The sequence below is a fragment of the Hevea brasiliensis genome, chromosome 5, assembly GCF_030052815.1.
Source record: "Hevea brasiliensis isolate MT/VB/25A 57/8 chromosome 5, ASM3005281v1, whole genome shotgun sequence".
Classification (NCBI taxonomy): domain Eukaryota; kingdom Viridiplantae; phylum Streptophyta; class Magnoliopsida; order Malpighiales; family Euphorbiaceae; genus Hevea; species Hevea brasiliensis.
Genome location: NC_079497.1, coordinates 9,636,440 through 9,658,935, shown reverse-complemented (window position 1 = coordinate 9,658,935; position 22,496 = coordinate 9,636,440). Strand labels below are relative to the sequence as shown.

The 22,496-nt window shown below is 33.5% G+C and overlaps 4 protein-coding genes and 1 pseudogene across 5 annotated transcripts; 2 read left to right on the top strand and 3 right to left on the bottom strand.

Annotated features, from left to right (window-relative positions):
- Positions 1-2,069: 2,069 nt before the first annotated feature.
- Positions 2,070-3,770, bottom strand: LOC110644586 (galactinol synthase 2). The gene is made up of 4 exons (XM_021797448.2): positions 3,284-3,770; positions 2,872-3,192; positions 2,586-2,720; positions 2,070-2,492 (listed from the first exon to the last, which is right to left on the bottom strand). Exons 1-4 carry the CDS (start codon positions 3,608-3,610, stop codon positions 2,271-2,273), a joined length of 1,005 nt encoding a protein of 334 aa, XP_021653140.2. The 5' UTR covers positions 3,611-3,770; the 3' UTR covers positions 2,070-2,270.
- A 2,881-nt stretch (positions 3,771-6,651) lies between these two features.
- LOC110644581 (chloroplast stem-loop binding protein of 41 kDa b, chloroplastic-like) lies at positions 6,652-11,683 on the bottom strand (annotated as a pseudogene).
- Positions 11,684-11,865: 182 nt separating this feature from the next.
- LOC110644569 (Golgi apparatus membrane protein-like protein ECHIDNA) lies at positions 11,866-14,966 on the top strand. 2 transcript variants are annotated; one of them, XM_021797415.2, is made up of 6 exons: positions 11,866-12,035; positions 13,153-13,209; positions 13,294-13,497; positions 13,636-13,695; positions 14,043-14,169; positions 14,690-14,966. In XM_021797415.2, exons 1-6 carry the CDS (start codon positions 12,021-12,023, stop codon positions 14,776-14,778), a joined length of 552 nt encoding a protein of 183 aa, XP_021653107.2. In that variant the 5' UTR covers positions 11,866-12,020; the 3' UTR covers positions 14,779-14,966. The 2 variants fall into 2 exon arrangements, with proteins under 2 accessions (XP_021653107.2, XP_021653116.2); XM_021797424.2 differs by lacking the exon at positions 13,153-13,209.
- Positions 14,967-15,654: 688 nt separating this feature from the next.
- On the top strand, positions 15,655-19,854 carry LOC110644547 (AP-3 complex subunit mu). The gene is made up of 8 exons (XM_021797375.2): positions 15,655-15,850; positions 15,962-16,061; positions 16,203-16,313; positions 16,422-16,511; positions 16,882-17,129; positions 18,559-18,768; positions 18,951-19,158; positions 19,432-19,854. Exons 1-8 carry the CDS (start codon positions 15,816-15,818, stop codon positions 19,675-19,677), a joined length of 1,248 nt encoding a protein of 415 aa, XP_021653067.1. The 5' UTR covers positions 15,655-15,815; the 3' UTR covers positions 19,678-19,854.
- A 147-nt stretch (positions 19,855-20,001) lies between these two features.
- On the bottom strand, positions 20,002-21,228 carry LOC110644565 (psbP domain-containing protein 1, chloroplastic). The gene is made up of 3 exons (XM_021797401.2): positions 20,981-21,228; positions 20,455-20,889; positions 20,002-20,341 (listed from the first exon to the last, which is right to left on the bottom strand). The coding sequence occupies exons 1-3, from the start codon at positions 21,128-21,130 to the stop codon at positions 20,120-20,122; spliced, it is 807 nt and encodes a 268-aa protein (XP_021653093.2). The 5' UTR covers positions 21,131-21,228; the 3' UTR covers positions 20,002-20,119.
- Positions 21,229-22,496: the final 1,268 nt, after the last annotated feature.

Genomic DNA, 22,496 nt, shown 5'->3' with positions numbered 1-22,496 from the left:
CTTTAAATTTTTTTGATCTGAAAGGCTCTGAATCATATGAAAGAACTACTCAATTTAAAAATTTAAATTTGTAGATGAATATTGTTTATCTTCCAACAGGTCAAAGTCAGGTTTCCATCAAAGCACATGCTTTTGCCTTGTCAATAGATGCAAAGAAATGCTGCAAATCCATTAGTAAAGAAACAATTCCACTAGCCTGGATAATCAATTTGCATGTCGTAACTCTTGACAGGTTCTCAATTCTAATTATGCAGAGAACGGCTGGTTAGAAGAGACTGTATTTTAATGGGAGTTGTACTTTCCAAGTGTTCAGTAAGTAGGGAAAATTTTGATCTTGGAAAATGCAAAATTAAGCTACAAAAGCCAGGCTAGGTTTTAATTATTTGCATGATTAAAACATGTCATAAACCATGGAATATTCACATCCATTTGAAGCTTGCTAAAACAGGAAGGAAAGCATACCATTTGACAATGATGCTCATGAACCTGTTTAAAAAAGAGGATACAAATCATTTTCCAATCTAATCTATTCATGCCATCATCTTCGTTCATTATCAAATTACATGAGGATCGATTCCCATTACAAAAGAATGATAAGAAAACCTACCTCACAGTGTGGTAAAAGATCAGATTTGAGGTAAACTTCAGCTGAAGAGCAGTAGTTGTACCTGAGAATTTGGGGATCTTCAGATTTTCAAAGATGGCAGTAAAGAAAGGCACTAGAGTTATGATTTCTCTTCATTTCTGAACTAACTTATTTTTTGACTAATTTCATATGAAAGTTTCATGTAGAAAAGGGCAAATGCATTCTTTATAACATTATAGCTCCATATGAATTTCATCATTGACTTAATGCAACTGAAATGCTATGCAGAACATTATAATTCTGAATTACTCTATAAACTTTCCAGTAAGATCAACTATCAGCTAATTATTGGATGCGAGAAAAGAAGCATACAAATTTTAGAGGAATTGTATGCTGTCACACCATGATCTGTTGATGGAGATCTGTAGGAATAGGCAGTGGGAATCCTCATTTGCGTATTCCTATCAGCCAGCGGATTTGCAGGGATTGGCGGGGTGTTAAATTACAAGTATCACAGCCGCCTGGCTCCCTAGGCATCATCCTTTCATATTGATTCATGCTTTCATAATCTTGGCCTAAGTGCATTCTTCAATGCCTCGATGCTTGTGTTCTGAATGAGATGCAAAAGTAGTTTGTTGATTGGGTCTTCACGTTCTCATTGAATCCATTTGGAGACAAACTTTAGAGAAACAATTCTTGGGTTTCTTCGTGACCAAAGGTACGGTTGATAAAGAGCAAGATTACCAACAGATTACGAGCAAGAAACAATAGCTCCAATGAGCAAAACCCACTTTTATTTTCAAAGTCAAGAACAAGATGCAGAGGAGGATTTGGTGGGTGAATAGAAAATAGAAGGCAAGAGTCTCAAATTTTCTGCTAGTAGTGGAAAGAGCCATAATCAAAACAAGTCAAAATTCATGACATTTACTTGCGGTATTTTTTACTTTTCCTTTAATCTGTTTCCTTCTTCAGAAAAGTTTGTATCTACAAAGACTACTATTAGTTTGTAAGAGAGAGTACTATCCAAGAAAGGAAATTCTTTTTTTATTTTGAACAGATTTTTTTTATTTGAATAATATATAATCGAAGCTAGCTATTGAACTTGTCCAAGAATTCAAATTTGTTATAGGTATTGAAAAAATTATGATATATATTTCGTACAATGAAAATAGAAGGAAAAAGAAACTGCTGTTGCCTATGAGAAGAAATCAAGGCTGTATAAGGCTTGGAGATCCTAAACTAAGATCAAAAAAGGTTCTGCGAAGGATGAAGTTGTGAGGTTGTGTGGTTAAATAAAGAGAAGTAATTAAACTTAGAAATAGTAGATGGATAAAACAAGAAGGCCAACATTAGCCTATAATCAGAGATCTCTGAAAGTGTGATTAATTTGACTTGCAATTATCATTGACCTTCCCAGACTATAGACCACTCAAGGTTTATGGTTAATACCATTAAGTTCATAGAAGAGAAAAAATGGAGAGAATTACAGTAAAAACACTTTAATAATGTTGCAGTATAATTCAGAAAACCAACAATACCATGGAGGGATAAAAGGTCCTCATAGAAGAGAGAACAACCCCAATTCTAACACATGGGTATTTGGAAAAATAAAAGTATTTTGTCACCTAATACTAAATAAAGCTTTACAAAATCACTATACAAATTATTGCTACTAATCATAGCCTTAGGCAGCAGATGGGGCGGTAATGTAGTGAGCAACACCAGCCTCTGATAGAGCAGCCAAGTATGGTTGCAGACCACCTTCAGTTCCCCCAGCAGCAGCCAGAGTGTTCTTGTAGTCCAAAGACTCGTCATTGTAAATGTCCCACCATTTCTTGACCAGCATCTTGATGTCTTCCCTGTCCATGTTCTCTTCTTTCCCAGTGTACCTCCATGGCTTGGAGCCCTGAAGAAGATTTGAAAGAACACCATTAGATTGGTGGACTATTATATAGATAGATAGGCTATATGTATAGTTAAAGCGCAGTTTGATACTTACAGCGGCACAGTAGTGAGCAACCTTGACCTTGTCAAGTTCAATGTTCTCAGGATGGCGCCAGAGTAAAGCTAATACAAGGTTGTAAATTGGAGGAATTGGCCTGTAAACGTCCTTGAAGAACATGTTCAAGAAATCCTGCCAAAATTCAAGGCAAGAAACATTTTAGCGGAAAATGGGCTTAAAAAATATGAAAAAGATCAAAAATATGTTTATTTCTTGGTTCTTGGGAATGAATCTAAGCAAAAAAAATTCCAAAACATATATACAAGTAAAACTTGACATTTACCTGCTCAGCAAAGAGGGTAGGAGGGGTAACTTTGACCGTCCTCAAGAGGTCATCATATGTGGACAAACTGGGCTCAAAAACAAACATGCCAGCATTGAAGTAAAGGGGAGGTTTAGGGCCTAACTCAGCAGGCCACTGAACCCTATCAGGGCACTGCTGGCAGTAGCCAATCTTGTGCTGTGGTGAGTGGCTCCATGTCTGCTCACAGAAACAGTCCATCACACCATAAAAGTATCCATCTTGCAAGTCGAAGAGGTGGTCTATATTATCAAATACTTGGATGTCACCATCCAAATATATCATCTTGCTATACTCCACGAACTGCAAGCAAAAGACGACCCACATAAATAACTTGAAAATTGAATTAAATTTAATTTAATCGCACGTCAAAAGAATTTTAAGGAAGACATACCTCCCATATACGAAGCTTGGAGTAGTTAATGACATAATAAGCCATGGCAAATTGGGTCTGGTTCTCAGGTGGGTGCAAAGGTTCAATTTCCCTGACTATGCACCCCTGAGAGATCAGAATCTTGCGGTGCTCCTCTGGGACATCAGGCAAGATAGCTACCAATAGTGGGTATTTGCTATTAACTTTCCTCAAGCCCTTGGCTAAGCCGACAACACCTTTCACATAGTCTCCATTACCAGCCAAGAACGTCACATAAGCACAGCTAGATATGCTAGCTTGCTTAACGAGAGAGGTAGTCTTGGTGGCGGTGGTGAGATCAGGAGCCATGATGAGTGAGTTTATCTTGAAAAGAAATTAGAAGACTGTTGACAAATGTAGAAAATGAAGTGTTTTGTTTACAGAAGAGAAGTACTTGGAAATTGTAAAGACTGAAAAATTTAGAAGATTTGCTTTGTTGGTTGAGTTCGTTCGATGGATTCGGGCAGATGGGCTGGGGTGGTATTTGTAGCATTTGGCGAATTGGAATATTCCATAGGATCCCTTTGGTCCCACCTATGCAAATAACACAGCACCTTCTAACAACAATACATGAAAGTCACACCTGTTGATACCACGCAGGCAACCGTAGCCACACGGCCTTCACCTAGGCGCCTGTCATATTTTAATAATAAGAATACATGTACGAGAATGAAATAAGTAGGGTCCACCATATCGAAAATGTCACGTATACCCAAAGATATACAGGTGGCAAGCTAACACACATAGGTTAATTGTTTCGAGTATGGGGAGCTGAAGCGTGGGGTCCACAAAAATCTAAAGCGTGTTGCGCGCGTGCTGGGCTCTCGGAATAGCAAGGGTCACTGTCAGATTTAAGAGACGGTGATCTGCCACGTGGTAAGAAGAGCTTGTGGGGAGGAAGCAACGGCCATGTGGTCTTTATTCTACTTGTACAGTTTTGTTAGTTGGACATGGGACCCAATTGTTATTTAAAAAAATGGTAGTTTTGGACCGACAATTAGTTTGGATAATGTTTTGGACTTTATTGTAAAATTGATAAGATAAAAGTTTCATTGAAAATATTAGCTTTCAATGCCTTCTATTACAAGCAACAATTTATTGTGGAATATTCTATTAATATCCTCCCATTGTTGACTGGCAAATTAATAGATTAATTTTGAGAAGATTAATAAAAAGTAATTATTATTTTTATAATTTTTTATTTTTATTAATATTATTTAAATATTTAAAAGAAAATAAATTAATTTTATTTATTTTTATTTTTTTAATATATAAGGTGGTACAGTGGATTAAATAATTATATTTTAGAAAGATTTAATTATTTAAATAAAAAATTAATTGCATTAAGAAAAATGGCAATAAATAAATTGGTGAAGGTTGTGGAATTCTTAGGCTTTAAATGTTTGTGTTTACCTTAATTTGTAGGCAAATTCCAAAGCACACAATGGAAATTAAAAATTGAAAAAAATCAAAATAAATCTTCTCGTCGGTGGGCGTAAATGAAGGAGACCCTACACCTAACCTCATTTTCTTGCCTTTCTTTTATGATTTAGTAATTTATTTTCAAAAATATCTAAAAGACTCGAAAACGCTGAAATAAATAAAATTTTATAATTTAGAGTTTATTTATTTTGCAGAGAAAATATTTTTCATAACTATTTTATATGAAAATACGTTTTATTATTTAATTATAATATTAAATTAATAATATGTATTATTTCATATATATATAAATATTTTTATATTTTAATAAAATTATTAAATTTTTAAAATAAAAAATAATTTTCTCTAAAATTAATTTTTTTATAAAAAAATATTTTTCATTAACCTATTTTCCTAAATACTAAACTAATAAAATATGAAAAATATTAAATAATATTTTCCATTAAAACAAATGGAATCCTAATATTCTTGCCTTCATTTTTTTAAAATACATATAATTTGATTAAAATAAATATTGCAAAAATTTTTATAATTAATAATATATATCATTTAATTTTTTATTTAATAATAATTTTTTTTGTTATTTTTATAATTAAAAATACAAAATAAATTTTTTTCTTTTTTTTTTAAAATACAATTTTAGCAAAGTCATAATTAGAATAAACTAAAATAACCAGAATCGAAATTGTCGGGAACCAACCCGATCCGATTCAAGACTTTTAATTTCATTGACAAAAATGGCATCAAAGTTTAGAAAAGATTCTTCCAAAAAAAAATATTATTTAATCTCTACATTTTAATGATCTAATCACTTAATTCTTGTATTAGTCTCCGTATCAAGTCAATAATTTTAATTTTAGTCAAATTATAATTTAATTTTTATATTTTAATAAAAATAATTAGTTAGCCTCTTAATTTTTTTTAAAAAATATATTAATTAGTTATTGTAATTTGATTCCATTAACCCTTTAATATCTTTTGTTAGTTTTTAATACCCAAATTATCTTAACCCTCCTCCTTATGTCTCTCTACATAAGCACCCACATCCTTCTCTTTCTCCTTCTCATTCTCTCTTTATTTTTCATCTTTTAATAAAAATTAGTATAAGTTTACACGTAAAAAAGTTAAATAATTTCCCTAGTTCTTCAAGTAATCAAAACACTAATTTAAGAAAATTTTTTTGTAATAGAGAAAACACAAAAATGATAGGAATTTAATTATAATACTTTAAAGATTTAAAAATAAATGTAAATTTTTATTTACATAACAAAATTTTCATTTTCATTCAAGAATGTATTTTCAAAATATTGCGTTTTCAAAATATAAGGACTAATTAATTAGTTTTACTAAAATAGAGGAACTAAATAGTAGTATTTCTCAAAATACAGAGATCAATTAATTAATTTTTCTAAAATAGAGAGACTAAATAGTAATTTAATAGACATTGACTAACAGAAAATTTGACAGAAAGATTAAATAATTTGACGGAAGTAAAATATAAGACTAAATATAGTGAATTTTTTCAAAATACATGAATTAAATAATTAGTTTCATTAAAATATAGAAAGTTATTTATAAAAAAAAATATTTGATAATTATAATAATTTGAGACTCATTTAGCTTTTTAAAATGCAATTGCCTCCATTTGAAGGCAAACAAATCTGCAGGCGATCTAATGTATAGAATACAGATCGAATCTAATTCCACCTCAAAAGTTAGCTTAGGAAAAGGCGTATTGCCAAGTCATATATATGGCTCAAATATTTCATTTCAAATCAATATGGACAGCAGTTAATGTGAAATTCCTGATTCCATCTGTCAAACTAATTCATCACTGTTAATCTACTATTGGTGATGACATTTCACCTTTAGCTTTATCTGCAGGAATTAAATATATTACACCATAGACTAAAAGGACCATAGACTATAATTTAAGTAAAAGCACCTTCCGTGATTGATCACTAAACATATTCTAGTGGAACATGCTAGTATCATGTGAAATTGCTTAAAGACTGTGAGTGGAACAAAATGGTCTTGATCGGTGGCTGCATTCACACTGCAAGTTCTTTGTTATTGGTCTCAGCTTTAATGGTTAGGAATTGGTCAACATATATCTGTCATGGCAGATTCCATGCATGTTCTTGAAATTTATTATGATAGTAAATACATAATTTTTCTTTGTTCAATCCTTGAATATCCTAGAGCAATGCAAATTTTCATGGGAAATTAATAAATATGCGCTTTGCTATTGCTACTCTGAAAGAAAACTGACTGCTGAGATATTACATGAGACAAGGAAAGGTTTAAATTGCTTAATAACAACTCCAGTTTAGTTGATCTCCCATGCAAATGCCTTTTACAAGAGCCTGTGCACAAAATCTGGATTCCATATATTTCTATTGAAGTGGTAATTGTTTGATAATTGGTAACTTACTGCTACACTCGAATGGAAACAGGAAAAAAAGAAATGGGCTGTATGGATTAGGCCTGGAGAGCAAGACTCTTACCGAGAATCATGTCATCAGTGGAGAAATCAGCCTCTTTCCTATATTTTCCTCCACCTAAGTCTAGATTGTAAGAATCTGCAAGGCCTTCCTCCAGGTCAAATTCAGGTTTCCATCCAAGCACATGCTTTGCCTTGTCAACAGATGCAAAGAAATGCTGCATTATTGAAAAAGGAAAATTCCATTAGTAAGGGAGCAATTCGACTAGCATGGATAATCTTATAAAGCCAAATCTGTTGTCATTGTCTACAGTTAGATAAGATTTCACCACATTACTTCTGAATATTGCACGGAAATTATGCTTAACACTCAAAGTCCGTCTTCAGTTACCAAATTTTCACCAAATCAACTGCTGCCATGGCAATCTCTTTACCTGGTCACGGAATGGGAATGCCTTCTTTTTCCCAAGGTCAAATTCCTGGGGATTATAGTGAATGATCTCAGGTTCTAGAAAACCGGCAGGCTGAGAGAAAGAGTAGATTCAAAAAATAAATAATAGGATTTACTTTTGACATATATTTAGCAATATATTACCAACAATTACCTTCGCACTTGCCCTTGCTAATCCATCAAAGGTGACCTACTTTTCTCCAGATATGTTAAATACTTGCTTGCTTGCTTTTTCATTACCAAGAACTTGTACAAAAGCCCTTGCCAAATCCTGAAATTGTTGAGCCATGTTGCATCAGAAACTTTTTCTCATATTGTCAAAGATGAAAATCATTAAACTGCTTATCACAGATCACACAGTTGTAGCTCAAATGCAGCATAGGAGGGAGAGAGAGAACACAAGCACAAACTTCAAATAAATGCTTCTGTGCTAACATACACACAAAATTGAATGCTTCAAAAAAGGGGCATTATTTGTGGGAAAACAAGTATTGCCTGCTTCTAAAAACACAAAATTGAATGCTTCAAAAAAGGGGCATTATTTGTGGGAAAACAAGTATTGCCTGCTTCTAAAAATAATCACTCAATGAAACTGGTTGAAGTAAATAATCTAGAAATTTACATGTAGTAACCCTTGAAGGGTTTCTCAATTCTAATTATGCAGATATGATTAAATGTCACTTCTACTAGACTTGCTTTCGGTCCAAATGTTGCTCACCTTTACATGACCAAGTGGGGTAATTTGCATTCCTGAGTTGGGAATTGGAATTGGGCAACCTGCTTTCAACCGGTGAAAGAACCACTCTTCAACAGGGTTGTAGTTTAAGGGCCCATAGATTTAGACTGGCCTTAAAGAAGTCCAGTTAACACCTCTTGATTCTAGTAAGCTCTCTGTTTCAAGCTTTCCCTTGTGCCTGCTTTTAGGATCAACTGCATCTACCTATAAGCAGAAAACAACTGGTTAGAAGAGACTGTATTTAACAAGAATTATACTTTTCAAGTGTTCAATAAGTAGGGAAAATGTTGATCTTGGAATATGCATATTTGCATGATAACAACATCTCATAGACCATGGAAAATTCACATCCATTTGAAGCTTGCTAAAATAGGAAGGAAAACATACCATTTAACAATGATACTCATGAACTTGTTTAATAGAGGATGCGAATTCCAATCTAATTTATAAAGTTGAGGTTTGTGTTAGAATGTTGTTTTTGAGAATTTATTCATGCCATCATCTTTGTTCATTGTCATATTGCATGAGGATCCAATTCCCATTACAAATGAATGATTAGAAAACCTACCTCACAGTGTAGTAAAAGATCAGATTTGAGGTAAACTCCAGCTGAAGAGCAGCATAGGTACCTGAAATTTGGGGATCTTCAGATTTTCAAAGATGGCAGTAAATAAAGGCAAGAGACTTATGATTTGCAATGATACTATTAGCAAGTGAAGATGAGTGCCAAACCTACATCAAAGGATTTTCTTCCTTTCTAAAGTATCAATCAATCCATAAAAATTGGCATAAAACACTATTTTTTTTTTCAATCTCAAAAAACTATGTCTGGCTCAACATTGATTGCAGTTTGAATTACACTTATCCATGTCCAAAGCCAATATTCTAGGCTTCTAGCCTATAGTTCTTCAAATGTCAGTATCTGGCCATCAATTTATACAAAAGCTTGAATGGAGACATCTGACATTACTCATTTCCGAACTAATTTATTTTTTTTTTACTAATTTCATATGCATGAATTTCAAGTAGAAAGGGCAAAGGCATTCTTTATAACATTATAACTCCATAGGAATTTCATCAGTGACTTTATGTAGAGAAACTGAAATGCTGTTCAGAACATTATAATTCTGAATTACTCTGTAAAATTTCTAGCAAGGATCAACCAGTGACGGATCTAGAATTTTTTTTTTTCCGGAGTCAACATATGAAATGTAAATAAAAAAAAATTATTATTGAAAATATTAATTAAAATTCATTTATCAATTTATTATACCATTTTGTCTTAATAAAATTCATTATTAAAAAGTTATAGTACAATTTTAAAAGCTATAGTACAATTTTAAAAGTAAATAACTTTTGAATGCATAACATGCTTTTTTTGTCCTGAATAATTTTAAATTTTATCAAAAAGATGGTTCAATAATTAAATTTATGAGGGGTCAACGTACACAAATATTTGAAGATACAAAGAATATTTAACAAAAAAGAGGGTTCAACTAAACCCGCATCTTATACATTAGATCCGCCACCGGGATCAACTGTGTCAGCTAATTAGATGTGAGAAAACAAACATAATTTTCTAAGAGAAGCATACAAATATTTGAGGAATTGAAGTCAACTACAACCAGACTCACACTGATAATGAAGTTCAAATCCACTGACATAAGAGCTCCTTGTGAACAAGTTATATACACAAATAGCTAAATAAAATGTAGGCAATATCATCAACAGAATGTTCAGAGCTTACTGTTCAAGTTTTGGTAGAGCATCCAATATAGGTGCAACTTCATCTGCCTCACGTCCTGAAAATAAGTGAAGAAAAAATCAGTATATGGAAAAGACAACTAAACATTTGTTCCCTAGTTAAACATGGGAAGTGAGGAAAGGGCATAGAAATAAGAAATTGCATACCATTTATATCATAAACAACATCTAAGCCTTTAGCTGAGAGACTGGATTTCACAAAATCAAAGTCCTTCCTGTCTGCTTTCAATTGTAAGATCTAGCAAATCATGTTCAATTGCAAAATCCTTATCTGATTAAAAAACTACCATAGAAGAAAAAAATCAGAACAGCATTTCTCCATGGATAATGATTTTCATGCATTTGTGAAAATACCTTGGAAGAAAAATCAGCAAAATCCTGGTCTGATTCACCTGCCAATTGTTGGGTAATTGGTGCCTTACCTCTAGTAAACAAGGTCACCTGCAAAGATTACAAATATACCACTAATTTTATATGGGTGTTTCTCATATGTTTTGAATCATATCCCAGGAAGTGAAGATTGCTGGAAACAAGAATTTAGGTGAAATGCAAAACAAGAAGGCTTGATTTTGTTAATGGAATATGATAGGAATACAATAGATATTCTTAGCTTTAGTTCAAATTTTAAATGTAGAATAATTATTTCATGGAAAAGCTACCCACATCTCAATTCTTGTTTGAAATCTTGAATGTGCAATGCAAACTGAAGAATTACCATCATAGAATAACTATTCCATTCAGTAAACCAAACAAAGCTGAAGAGCAGGAATTCAGAAGAGATGGGTTTACCTGATGACCCTCTTTGACAAGAAGTTTAGATAAAAACACGTCAATGAATCGAGTGCCTCCCATTATAAGAATATTCTTGGAACTTGATGCCGTTACCTGTAGTGCTCCCCTTGTCTGCCATACCTTTCTTTTACGCTGCAAGAAAACGTATAAACATAGACGTAACTTAATCAATCATAGGCAAAACAGAGAGAAACAGAACCAATTGTTTTTTCTTTTGAAGAAATCAAATGATTCAACTAGGATAAGTAACATTTCTACACATGGATGATTAGTAGAGGAGAAGAGCCCTATGGCCATTGTTTAAAAAAAAGCAGTTCTTTTGCAGCAAGTACCTCAAGTTTTTAATAAAGAATGTGATTCTACACATAACATACAGACCTGCAGTTGAGTGTTAAGTATGGTGCATTAAAGTCAGAGAAAGAGGAAGGGAGGAGAGAGAAAGAGGGCTGAGTTTGCTGCTGGACTGCTACTAAGCTTGGCATGATGAGGAAGCCTCTCTGCTATCCCCTTTTCCCTTGTGAGTTTGTTAAAACAGAAATTTGAAAGATTGTGGTTTCTGCCCATCTCTCCTTTTTCTTGGCTCCCTCTCAATTCCAAGAATTTAGATAAGACAATGGCCCCACCTAACTTTGGTTCTATCCACAGAGCACAGTCTGTCATTCATCAACAGCATTACCGCCGCTACTGTCGTGTTTCCCTAGAAAGAAATATAAGCCAATACAATACAATGCAATGCAAGCTCCCAAAGATATTAACGGCCCTATATACAAATGGAGAAAAAAAAGAATGGAGGAGGGAGTCCAATGGACATAAAACTTAAAAAGGGAGAAAAGAAAAAGAAAAAAGAAAACTTATAACTTGAGAGGTTATTTCGTGAAATTAGAGGGGCTATTTAATAAATATAAAAACTACCAAATTGTATCTCTGAGCAATGCAAGCCAGGTCCTGCAAGAAAGTTTCTCTGCTGCTTTCTGTCTCGCTCGATAACAACAGAATTACCAGAAGAAGAGAAGCTTTATTTAGCTTATGCACATATTTATCATGGAAAGCAGCATTCAAAATCTTGATAAATTGCTAAATCTTTCTGAAAATGGATCTCACCCAGGTGAGTTGACTCGGCCTCAATCCATCTTCGTCTTCAATTTCAATTGCTAACTTTTAGATTTATTGGTATATGGTGTTGAATTTTAGGGTAACCCTGTTGTGTATAGATAAAAATATACGTGTGCCATTTTTAATCGATCTGCCTTCATAGTGGTGGATTTTGAGCTCTTACACCGTTTGGTTCGCCGGAAAACGGAGAAAAAAAAAAAGAAAAAAAGAAGAGAAGAATATACAAACCATTTAGTTTTTTGTTGGTTTTGAAGTTCATATTGCTTATAGTTTGTTTGGGAGGAAGTGGGTTTTTAAAGTAGCATGCTTGTTCGGTTGTTTGGGAGGAAGGCTTTTTTTAAAGGAGATAAAGGTTTTTGGAGGTTTCAAAACCTTCAAAATTATCGCTTTTTCAAACTACCAAATTGGTGGATTGGGAAGTTTTGCTACCTTACTTTATAAAACCTTCCCTCACTTCATCCAATCTCCATCCAAACATACTGTGGGGAAGTATTGAGAATTATAGTGTAAATTTCAACTAATGATGGAGATAGTGGGAAGACATAAAATGAAATTTGTGCACCTATCGTAGTTTCAAATTTTATTAAACTCTGTTTATAAATATCAATAGAAACAATTTTCTTTTTTGAAATATGTGATTAAATGATTGAAGTTGCAGTTGCATAATGTCAGTATACAATTCTAAGATTTGTGCTTCTGAAGTGAAAGTTTAAAAAAAAAAAAGAAGAAGAAGAAATCCATATAGTTAGAAATGCAAATGAATTGTTCTAAAAGTTGTTAGTTGTAATGAGGGATTTTGTGATCTGTTGTATCATATGCCGTAGATAGAATGATTAGGGGCTGGCGTCTAACAGGATATTCAAAGTTGATAGAATCATCTATTGCATAATATTTATTGAAATTCTAAGATTCCTCTTGGAATGTAATGATAAGGAGACACTGCCATGAAGTTCCCAATGAAATGGACTATAGAGCTTCTTCTGGCACTTTTCTTTTTCTCTTAATAATTTTCAGTTTTATTAGATAGGGGTGTTGTTGATGTTAGAACCCTGATCAGGACTAATCATAAGTTCTGCTTCTCAAATAATATATTTTTATAATTTTGATAGCCTCCTGGAGAAAATTATGCCAATCCAAGGACATGCTTCTTTCATGTTCTCTTCAAGGTTTGTCATACTCATATCTTTCCTTGTAAATTAGCTTTATAAGAACAATTCATTATACATTCTTGTGTTTCTTGTTTTTGGCAGGCTGCAGCTTTGGCATTTTACATACTTTCTGCACTGTTTATTGATAATTTTGTTATCATATTTGTGGTGACTGTTCTTCTTGCTGCTCTTGATTTTTGGGTGGTCAAGAATGTGAGTGGTCGTATTTTAGTTGGTCTTAGGTGGTGGAATGAAATAAATGATCTTGGCGAGAGCGTGTGGAAATTTGAATCCCTCGAACAAGAGGTTAGTATAATTGTACATTGTTCTGCCTTCATCAAATTCAAGCATAGATTGATTTTGAAGTGTCTACTCAATTGCTTTAGGACCTTTGCTCACACTCATATTTAATCTCACACATATTTGTACATGTTTTTGCATTAGTCATTGGCCCGGCTGAACAAGAAGGATTCGTGGTTATTCTGGTGGACTCTTTACTTAACGGTAAGCAAGTGGAATTTTATATAGCATGTTACTGAATCACCATATGCTTAGCATATAATACTTTAGAAAAATTGGATGCAGAATATTTTTAGTTGAAGAAATGTAAGAGGATACACCATTGAATGTTAAAGTGAATTATTGCCAATTTTTGTGAAAGATTCTAATTGAAGCATCTGAAAGGTGAAAACAATAGGGAACTGTTAGTGAATAGAGCTGTGGATGTGATTATGTTGGTACTGGTCATTCCTGCTTGATTTGATATGGTTACTCTTTAGTGTCTGGAATGAGATAAATGATCATTTATTCCCAATGTTTTCTATATTTAATGTTGTCCATTAACCTCATAGGCCGTTGCATGGGTTGTGCTTGGAATTTTTTCTCTCATAAGGTTTCAAGCAGACTACTGCCTCATTATTGGAGTTTGCTTGACTCTTAGTGTAGCAAACATCATCGGCTTCACTAAATGTCGCAAAGGTGAGAAAGAAGTTGTTTGGTTTCTCAATTAGTATTTTTTTGCTTGAATATGATCTTTAGCATTGTTTTGCTCTTCAGCATCATTCTTCTTAAAACATTTGTGAAAAGATTTATTATTTGATAGCCGAAGTACAGGAATATGAGATTTATGTTGATATCAAATAAATCATCCACATTCTTTTTTTTAAAAACTGTGTTGAGGCAGTGAGAAAGGGGACCAGGATTTAAATTAACATATCTCATGTATAACTTGATAACAGTACATTGTGTGCCATTTGCTGCAGCTTGCTTGTGCTGTTCTTATGCTCATCAATTAATTTGTTCATTTATGGATCACACACACACACATGCTTACCTGATCCTTCCTCCCCTCTCTCAATCCCCCTAAACCCCCAACCCCCCGCGCTAAATTTTATTGTCCTTTTCAAAGTTCTGCCAGACACCAATTGGATCAGGGCCTCTGGAAAATGATTGAGTAACAATTTTTTTTTTTTTTGAAAAAAACTTGTGTTCTGTGTAGATGCCAAGAAGCAGATTCAGAAGTTTGCATCCCAGACTATAGCAAATCGAGTCTCATCTACTATTCAGTCGGCTTTCAGTGTCGTGTGAATTCATTATGGGAAATGGGCATAGGATGGAAGATCTGCAGGTTTTTGTGAGAGAGTTGCAAAGTGGTGGGGCACTGTACAAATTGGCTTATTCTTTAAACTGATGTATGATAAATAATGGATGTTTTTGTTCATGAGGAATAGTTATTGCAGGAATGCTTTAACATTTATCATTTAAAATCTCATAAATCATGATTTGTTATTTATTAAACAAAATGCAGTGGGTGATCATATTATCACTCCCCAAAAGATTTTTGGCACATCTAAAATTAACTATAATGCCTTATTTTCGTTATAAAAATTCTTAAAAACATTTTTAAAAAAAGTTTTGGGCACTGTTATAGTTATTCTATTTAATTTTATTATAATACAATGGTATTCTGCAGAGATTTTTTTAATTAAATAATAATTAATAAAAAATAAATTTTGTAACTTGATCAAGAAAAGAGTTAAAGGAAATAAAATTTATAAACAATTTAAAGACTCCTTCAATACTAAAAAGTTTATAATCTTACAGATACTAACACCCAATTAATTTTGTGGCTTGGTCTCACAGTCACACCAAGACTGAATCCTATAGATAGGAGCAGCAAAATAATCAGGCTTTGGTTTAGCAGCTGCTTCCAGTTGCACATCCTATGAAACTGAATTTTGATGATGGAGTAGAAGTAAGAAATTTTTGAAAAAATAATTATATTTTTTTTCGTTAGAGGTTACTTCTTTAATTAAAAAATAATTCAATTTGTTTTATCAATTATAGTTTTCTTAAGAAATTAAATGAGGGATGTGATTATTTATTTTAAAATAAAAAAAAGGAGGATTAATTTATAAAATAATAATAATAATAATAATAATACTATCAGCTCTGTAAGTCTCTGACGCTCCCTTTCTTTGGCAGTCGACAGAGAGACGGAAAGGGACCGACTCAAGCAGGCCAACTCCTGCCGATCCAAACATCCCCTATCACTGGAGACATTGCCCCTAGCGTTCCCAACCCGAGAAACACCTTCAGCTGACAGATTGTCTGCTTGAACAGAGATGCTGCAGTGTATATTTCTTCTCTCCGATTCTGGGTAAAGATACTCTTCCTTATTTTCAATTAAAAATACTCTGCGAACCCAAAATAATTTTGCGATTTGATCTGCTTTAATTGAAGTTATTGTATTTTTGAAATTTTCTGACAGGGAGGTAATGCTAGAGAAGCAGCTAACTGGGCACAGAGTGGACAGATCGATTTGTGATTGGTTTTGGAATCAAGCTATTTCTCAAGGTGATTCCTTTAAGGTACCTACATGGCTTTTACACTATAATTTAAGCTTCAACTTTGGCATTTTAAGTTCTGGGTCTTTTTCCAATTTACTGATCATTGTATATTCTTGTTGTGTCGTGAATTTTACACTTTTTTTTTTATGTTTCTTTCAATAGCAACAATCGGTTATTGCTTCACCAACGCATTACCTGTTCCAAATTGTTCGTGAGGGGATCACTTTTTTAGCTTGTACCCAAGTTGAAATGCCACCTTTGATGGCCATTGAGGTAGATTATTATTATTATTATTTTTGGCTATGTTCTTGTCATTTTCGATGTGCTTATATGTTCGTTGAACAGCCTAAAATCCTTGAATTTTACCTGGTTGATTTATAGTTCCTTTGCAGAGTAGCTGATGTTCTCTCAGATTACCTTGAAGGGTTGAATGAAGATTTGATAAAGGATAACTTTGTCATTGTGTATGAGGTACTTTCCTTCATCTTTCTGTTCTCATTCTAGTTTCATGCTGGGTACAGAGATAATTTGGGATTGGGATAGAGACATTTGAGAGGGTGCATCTAGTATAAGCTTGTTCTTATATAAAAAGAGCCTAGCAGTTCCTAGATCAAATATTTACTTTGATATTTGTGCAAAGTCAATTAAAGTATGCATATAATTGAAATAATTGACTTTGCACAATCTCATAGCAAATATTTGATTTAAGGGCTGCTGAACTTGTTATTAGACGACAACGAGCTTATAGTAGCTGGACCTTATTTGGGACTGCGTAAGATTTGCCTGTTACAAAAAGTGTTGAATTCAAATACAACTGACATAATTTAATTCAAATATGCAGCTTTTGGATGAGATGATAGACAACGGCTTCCCTCTGACCACAGAACCTAACATACTGAGGGAGATGATATCTCCGCCAAATATTGTTAGCAAAATGCTGAGTGTTGTGACTGGTAACAGTTCAAATGTGAGTGACACCCTGCCAGGTGCAACATCATCCTGTGTTCCATGGAGAACATCGGACATAAAATATGCAAATAATGAAGTTTATGTTGATCTTGTTGAAGAGATGGATGCAATTATAAACAGGTTCGAATCTATATTCTTAACACTGCTTCAAACTTCATACTTCAATTGTTTATTTGTACTTCTCCATCTACATCATTATATTTCAATTTGGTTAATTTCAAATCTTCCAATTGGATTGAGTCTAATTAGTGGGACTTATTTTGTTGGTGATTTGAAGTTCGTAATAGTTGCTATTACAAAGTACTAAAGTAGGTTCTCCACTAGTCCATGATAAATAGAAGGTGGGACCATAAATAAGATAGCCGTTTATTGATTAACTAATTTTTTTGTATTGAACACACATCTGAAATGTTATTTTTAATGTTTTCCAGTGAAAGGCCCTTGAATGTTTCATTGATGTTCCATTTGAATGTTTCTCTAGTGTTGCTTACATTCATTTGATGTTTCATTGATCAAATGAGATATTTTGTACTAAAAAATTTTTAGTATGCTAGTCATTTATGTTATAAGACGAGGAAAACAGTCATTCAACAAAATTTTAGTTCAAAGCATTCATAATACAACAGAAATGGGAAAGGTTTCAAAGATAGGTGAATTCATTTATTTTATTATCATTTTTTTTTTTCAGAAAAAAAAAGAACTGCAAGTTAAAAAATATAAAATCTGGCCATTCAAAAGTTTGGGAGAAGGGAGGAGGGGGATTTTGGGATGAGCCTGAAAACATATTATAAGACTTCTTGGGAAGAGGGGGAATCTTGCTTCGTGAAAAACTTTGATAGCACTTCGGCATTCTCACTTTGCAGCCACAAAAACTATTGAAGACAGGTTAAACTGGTGAATGGTTTACCTGAACCCTCTGAGTTCTGATAAAGATTGAGGAGTGCTTGAATGGGGACAAGAATAAAAAAGCTGAGAGCATGAATTCAAATGGAAGCTATGAAATAATTTTTTGGTTGAAGACATTTCTTGATATGAATCCTACAAGCATGTCAGATCAATACCTGTTGAGGCATCTGCAAATCTTTAAATATAATATTATGAACGCTCCCGAGGTTTGTAGGGGATGTTGGCAGATAACTGGAAATTTGATATTGTTAGTGAAACTATAAATTACATGTGATATGGATGATGTGCTACATAGGGTTTCTGTTGGGGTGGAAAATCCATAGATTGAACAATTTCTTGATTGTGATTGATGTCTCTTAACCTGAAAATAATTTTAAAAATATGTTTAAAGTGTCTACACAGAATCATAAAATTATAGGCAGTGTCCATTTTACTTCTTTAATATTCTATTTTCCTCAACAAGATGGGATTGGATTACGTGAATGGGTGGCATTAATGGTTCCAGTTGATGCAGGAATGTCAGTGGGGATCACATAATGACTTTCATCATGAAGCAATTGCTTTTGTGTAGCTCATATTTTTATACTGCATGGTTTTGTTTGAAAGAGTTAATTAATTCTCTCTTATTGCAAAAATTGTTCAGGGATGGGGTCTTGGTGAAGTGTGAAATATATGGTGAAGTTCAAGTGAACTCCCACATAACAGGTGTTCCCGATTTGACTCTTTCATTTACAAACCCATCTATACTGGATGATGTGAGATTCCATCCCTGTGTTCGGTTTCGACCTTGGGAGTCTCATCAGATCCTGTCATTTGTGCCACCTGATGGACAGTTTAAGCTCATGAGTTACAGGTTTGTTAATCTTGCAGTAGTTTAGCTTTCTAATCAAGGGTTTTTCTATCGTAAAACCACATAGGTGAAAAAAACATGTTTGTGGAAAGCTTAAGAAAACTTTAAGAGTTTACTGACTTCTGGTCTCTTAATTGGTTCCCATATGTGCTACGTATATAACATAACATTTTACCTCTATGCAGGGTTAAAAAGTTGAAAAGCATACCGATATATGTAAAGCCTCAACTTACATCTGATGCTGGGACATGTCGTATCAATTTGATGGTTGGAATTAAAAATGACCCTGGGAAGATGATTGACTCAATAACTCTGCAGTTTCAACTGCCTCCTCCTATTTTATCAGCTGATCTGACTTCGAATCATGGAGTAGTGAATATCCTATCTAATAAGGTACGCCACAAGAAATTATTGTAACGGCCTTTAGTATCTGGTTTTAGGTTTTAAGGTATTCCTTGCATTCTATCCTTCATCATGTAGAGAAGTCTCATATTTCATGTCTACTACACGACAAATGTTATGTGGGGATTCACAGTTAGCAGCTAATTAAAATCTTGATATGGAGGACGAGCCTGGATATTTTCCTTTTTCTTAAAGGAGCAACAAATTTTTTTTTCTTTGCAAGAGTTTGATTATGTTGTTTTTTTTGCTAACATGTATTTGTAGATTTGCTCGTGGTCAATTGACCGAATACCAAAAGATAGAACTCCATCATTGTCTGGAACATTGGCGGTTGAGACAGGATTAGAGCGCCTTCATGTATTCCCCATATTTCAAGTGGGTTTTAGGATTCAAGGTGTTGCCCTCTCAGGCCTGCAAATTGATAAACTGGATCTGAAGGTTGTACCTAATCGTCTTTATAAAGGGTTCCGAGCTTTGACACGAGCTGGACTATATGAAGTTAGGTCATAGTTGAAATTTTGTATCGATTTAAACTTCCGAATTGTTTGTTCTGCTTGTCATGAATATTTTGTTTTCTTGTATTACATTAGGGACGCCAGTAGTGCTTTCATCCATGGATATTGTCAGATTTCCAATCTTGACTTGTACACATTTTTAGGATAATTGGAATTTGTAATCGTGTTATCATGCTGTGAATCTTTTACCCTTTCCATCTCTCCTTTTATTTCAAGTACATTGCAGTCAAACAAAATCTTGAATGGCATTAACACCTGATAATGGTTGTTATTCCAGACTATCTCATTAATACCTGACGAGAACATACAAGCAAGAGACTGATAAAATGCAGACAATATTGATAGAGTTGCAAAATATTGCAAGACAATGAGTGTAACCATAAAACGCGAGATCCTAAATTATAAAATGTAGAATGAATCAAATATACCTAGTCAAATCAACCATCCACCTTGTTCACTCTGAAGGAATCCATTACTTGACGAAGATCATTTTCCTCTTCCACAAATACATTTTCTGGTGTTTGTAATCTCAGTTCATATAGCCTGTTATTTTCAACTCCAAGAACTGATAGGTACCTCCTATTCCATTCCAGACGAACTACTCGATCTCGTGGCATGACAGCCATCTCATTGTTATTTGCATATGACTTTATGTTCACCTGATAACAAAACAACCCAAATACCAACTCACCATTTTAAGCTATGAATCCAATTCCAAGCTCAATTGGTATGGCCATAGTCAAAAATAGCAAGCAAATAGCCAATGCCTTACCTCAACTTGATAATAAAGCTTCCCATCATCAGCTACTCTAGAGGAAGTGGAGAGTAAATTTGACTCACGCCTGACGCCAAGTCTAGTAGACATAAACTCTGTCAAATACTGTTTAAGCACTTTCTTTCCAGCTTCTTTGGGAGGACCCAAGTCTTCAACGCTCCTGTAATTGGAAGATGAAGGGGATGACATCTCCACCGACAGATTTTCATCTAAAACAAAAGGATCCCTGAAGAATATGTCAGCCCCTGAGCCTCGAACTTGAATCCAGTTCTGTGGGTACTTGAAGGAATACCCATCAAAGGTATCAATGTGCTCCCTGAACCCAATAGATGATTGAGCCAATGCAGTGTCGTGGAAACCCATCTCTGAGAAGACACAGCTTGACAAGATCAAGGCCATTCCATCTCTCCTTGTAACTGCAAAATCTTTAGTCTGATTATATAAGATCAAAAAATTGGGTGGTGAGAAGCCATTAGAAGTGTTTTAATCAGCTATGAGGTCACATTAAATTGATAGGAATTACCGAGTTGTTTTTACAGGACATGGAGGGGCAGCGAGTGGAATGGGTGGAGATGGGCAGAGAGCAGCAGCCGAGCCAACTAGGAAGAACAGCAGAACGAGTTGGAGGGGCGAGCTGAACCGGAGGTGTAAGCGAGTCTAGGATTGTGGCCATTTCAGAGATTTCCGAAGAGAATCAAGAAGAAGATAGGCTCGAGGAGGAAAGATTACATGGAAATGAGGATGAGATGGGGCATGGATTCTCGTGCCAGCGAAAGATTTTAGAAGTTGGGTTGAATGGGCTAATGTGTTTAATTAGCATCGGGCCATTGGATGATTTTGGTTATTAAAGATATAATTTGGCCCAATTTTAGAATGCTCCAAGCTTAAAAGAGAGACACGTAAGGGTGGTTGGGCTCCAATTGTGCCATTTTAGCCCATATGAAGATTTTCCTTTTTACCCCTTGTTCGAGATGGTGGAAAGTATTTGGGGAAGAAGAAAAATGCGAGGGAAATAAAAAATTTCGGGTGGAAAGCAATTTAGGATTGAACATTTGGTTTAAATTGAATTGAATCGAATTAAATTATTAAAATTGAATTAATTAAATTATTATATTTTAGAAACTGAATTGAATAAAAATTAATGAAAAATCAAATCGAATCACTCTATTTTAGTTCAATTCGGTTCAAACTAATTAGTTTTTGAGTTTTGATGAGTTTTTCAATTTAGACTTATTTTTAAGTTATTTGGTATGATTTAGACCATAATTTGAACTTAATAACTAATAATCAATAAAATTAAATAATTTATATATATATAATTACATATAATTCATAAATTCCCTATAGAAATAAATCAATTTAAAAATTAATAAAACAATTCAATTCGGTTCAGTTCAATCCATTTTTTCTCTTCAAAATCAAACCAAATTAAAATAACTGAAATTCTTAAATGTAAAATCGAATCGAATTGAATTATCTTAAAAATTGAACCAAACTGAAATAACTGGAATTCTTAAATGTAAAATCGAATCGAACTGAATTATCTTAAAAATTAAATTAAATTATCGAATTAAGACAATTCAATTAAAATTATTCAATTCAAATTGAATAATACTCACTCTTAGAAAGCATATTGTGAAATTATAGTACACTTTTCACTATTGGGCTAATATGTAAATCAATAATTCAGTGTGTAATTGATAAGAATATATTTTGATTTCAATTAATATAAAATTTTTTACTTTTAAAAAATAAAAGTAAATTATGATTTATTATTAAAATAACTTTTTATTAAAAAATATCATAATTGATCATTATCTGTTATGAACTATCCACAGATTTATAAGAGCCAACAAAATCATTGCCCTTTAAAATTTTAATTTTTAATTAAGAATAAATTGATCATAAATATGTCCCGATATACTTGGTCATGCTTTAGTTGCTTATGGCATTCTCCTAGCAAAATGGTGTGGATAAACCCAAATAACATTTGCTTTCGTCGCGCTTTCCCTGGAATAAGATACACTTGAAAAATTGGA

Bases quoted from the DNA above. Each gene is read 5' to 3' on its own strand.
- LOC110644586 (XM_021797448.2), bottom strand. From the start codon at position 3,610: ATGGCTCCTGATCTCACCACCGCCACCAAGACTACCTCTCTCGTTAAG. The intron at 3,193-3,283 runs GTATGTCTTCCT...TTTTGCTTGCAG, and splicing joins CCAAGCTTCGTATATGGGAG to TTCGTGGAGTATAGCAAGAT. The intron at 2,493-2,585 runs GTAAGTATCAAA...AATCTTCTTCAG, and splicing joins TTGCTCACTACTGTGCCGCT to GGCTCCAAGCCATGGAGGTA.
- LOC110644547 (XM_021797375.2), top strand. From the start codon at position 15,816: ATGCTGCAGTGTATATTTCTTCTCTCCGATTCTGG. The intron at 16,512-16,881 runs GTACTTTCCTTC...TCAAATATGCAG, and splicing joins ACTTTGTCATTGTGTATGAG to CTTTTGGATGAGATGATAGA. The intron at 18,769-18,950 runs GTTTGTTAATCT...ACCTCTATGCAG, and splicing joins TTTAAGCTCATGAGTTACAG to GGTTAAAAAGTTGAAAAGCA.
- LOC110644569 (XM_021797415.2), top strand. The intron at 13,210-13,293 runs GTTTGTCATACT...TGTTTTTGGCAG, and splicing joins TCTTTCATGTTCTCTTCAAG to GCTGCAGCTTTGGCATTTTA. The intron at 14,170-14,689 runs GTGAGAAAGAAG...TGTTCTGTGTAG, and splicing joins CTTCACTAAATGTCGCAAAG to ATGCCAAGAAGCAGATTCAG.
- LOC110644565 (XM_021797401.2), bottom strand. From the start codon at position 21,130: ATGGCCACAATCCTAGACTCGCTTACACCTCCGGTTCAGCTCGCCCCT. The intron at 20,890-20,980 runs GTAATTCCTATC...TTATATAATCAG, and splicing joins TGTCCTGTAAAAACAACTCG to ACTAAAGATTTTGCAGTTAC. The intron at 20,342-20,454 runs GTAAGGCATTGG...TTTTGTTATCAG, and splicing joins AGCTTTATTATCAAGTTGAG to GTGAACATAAAGTCATATGC.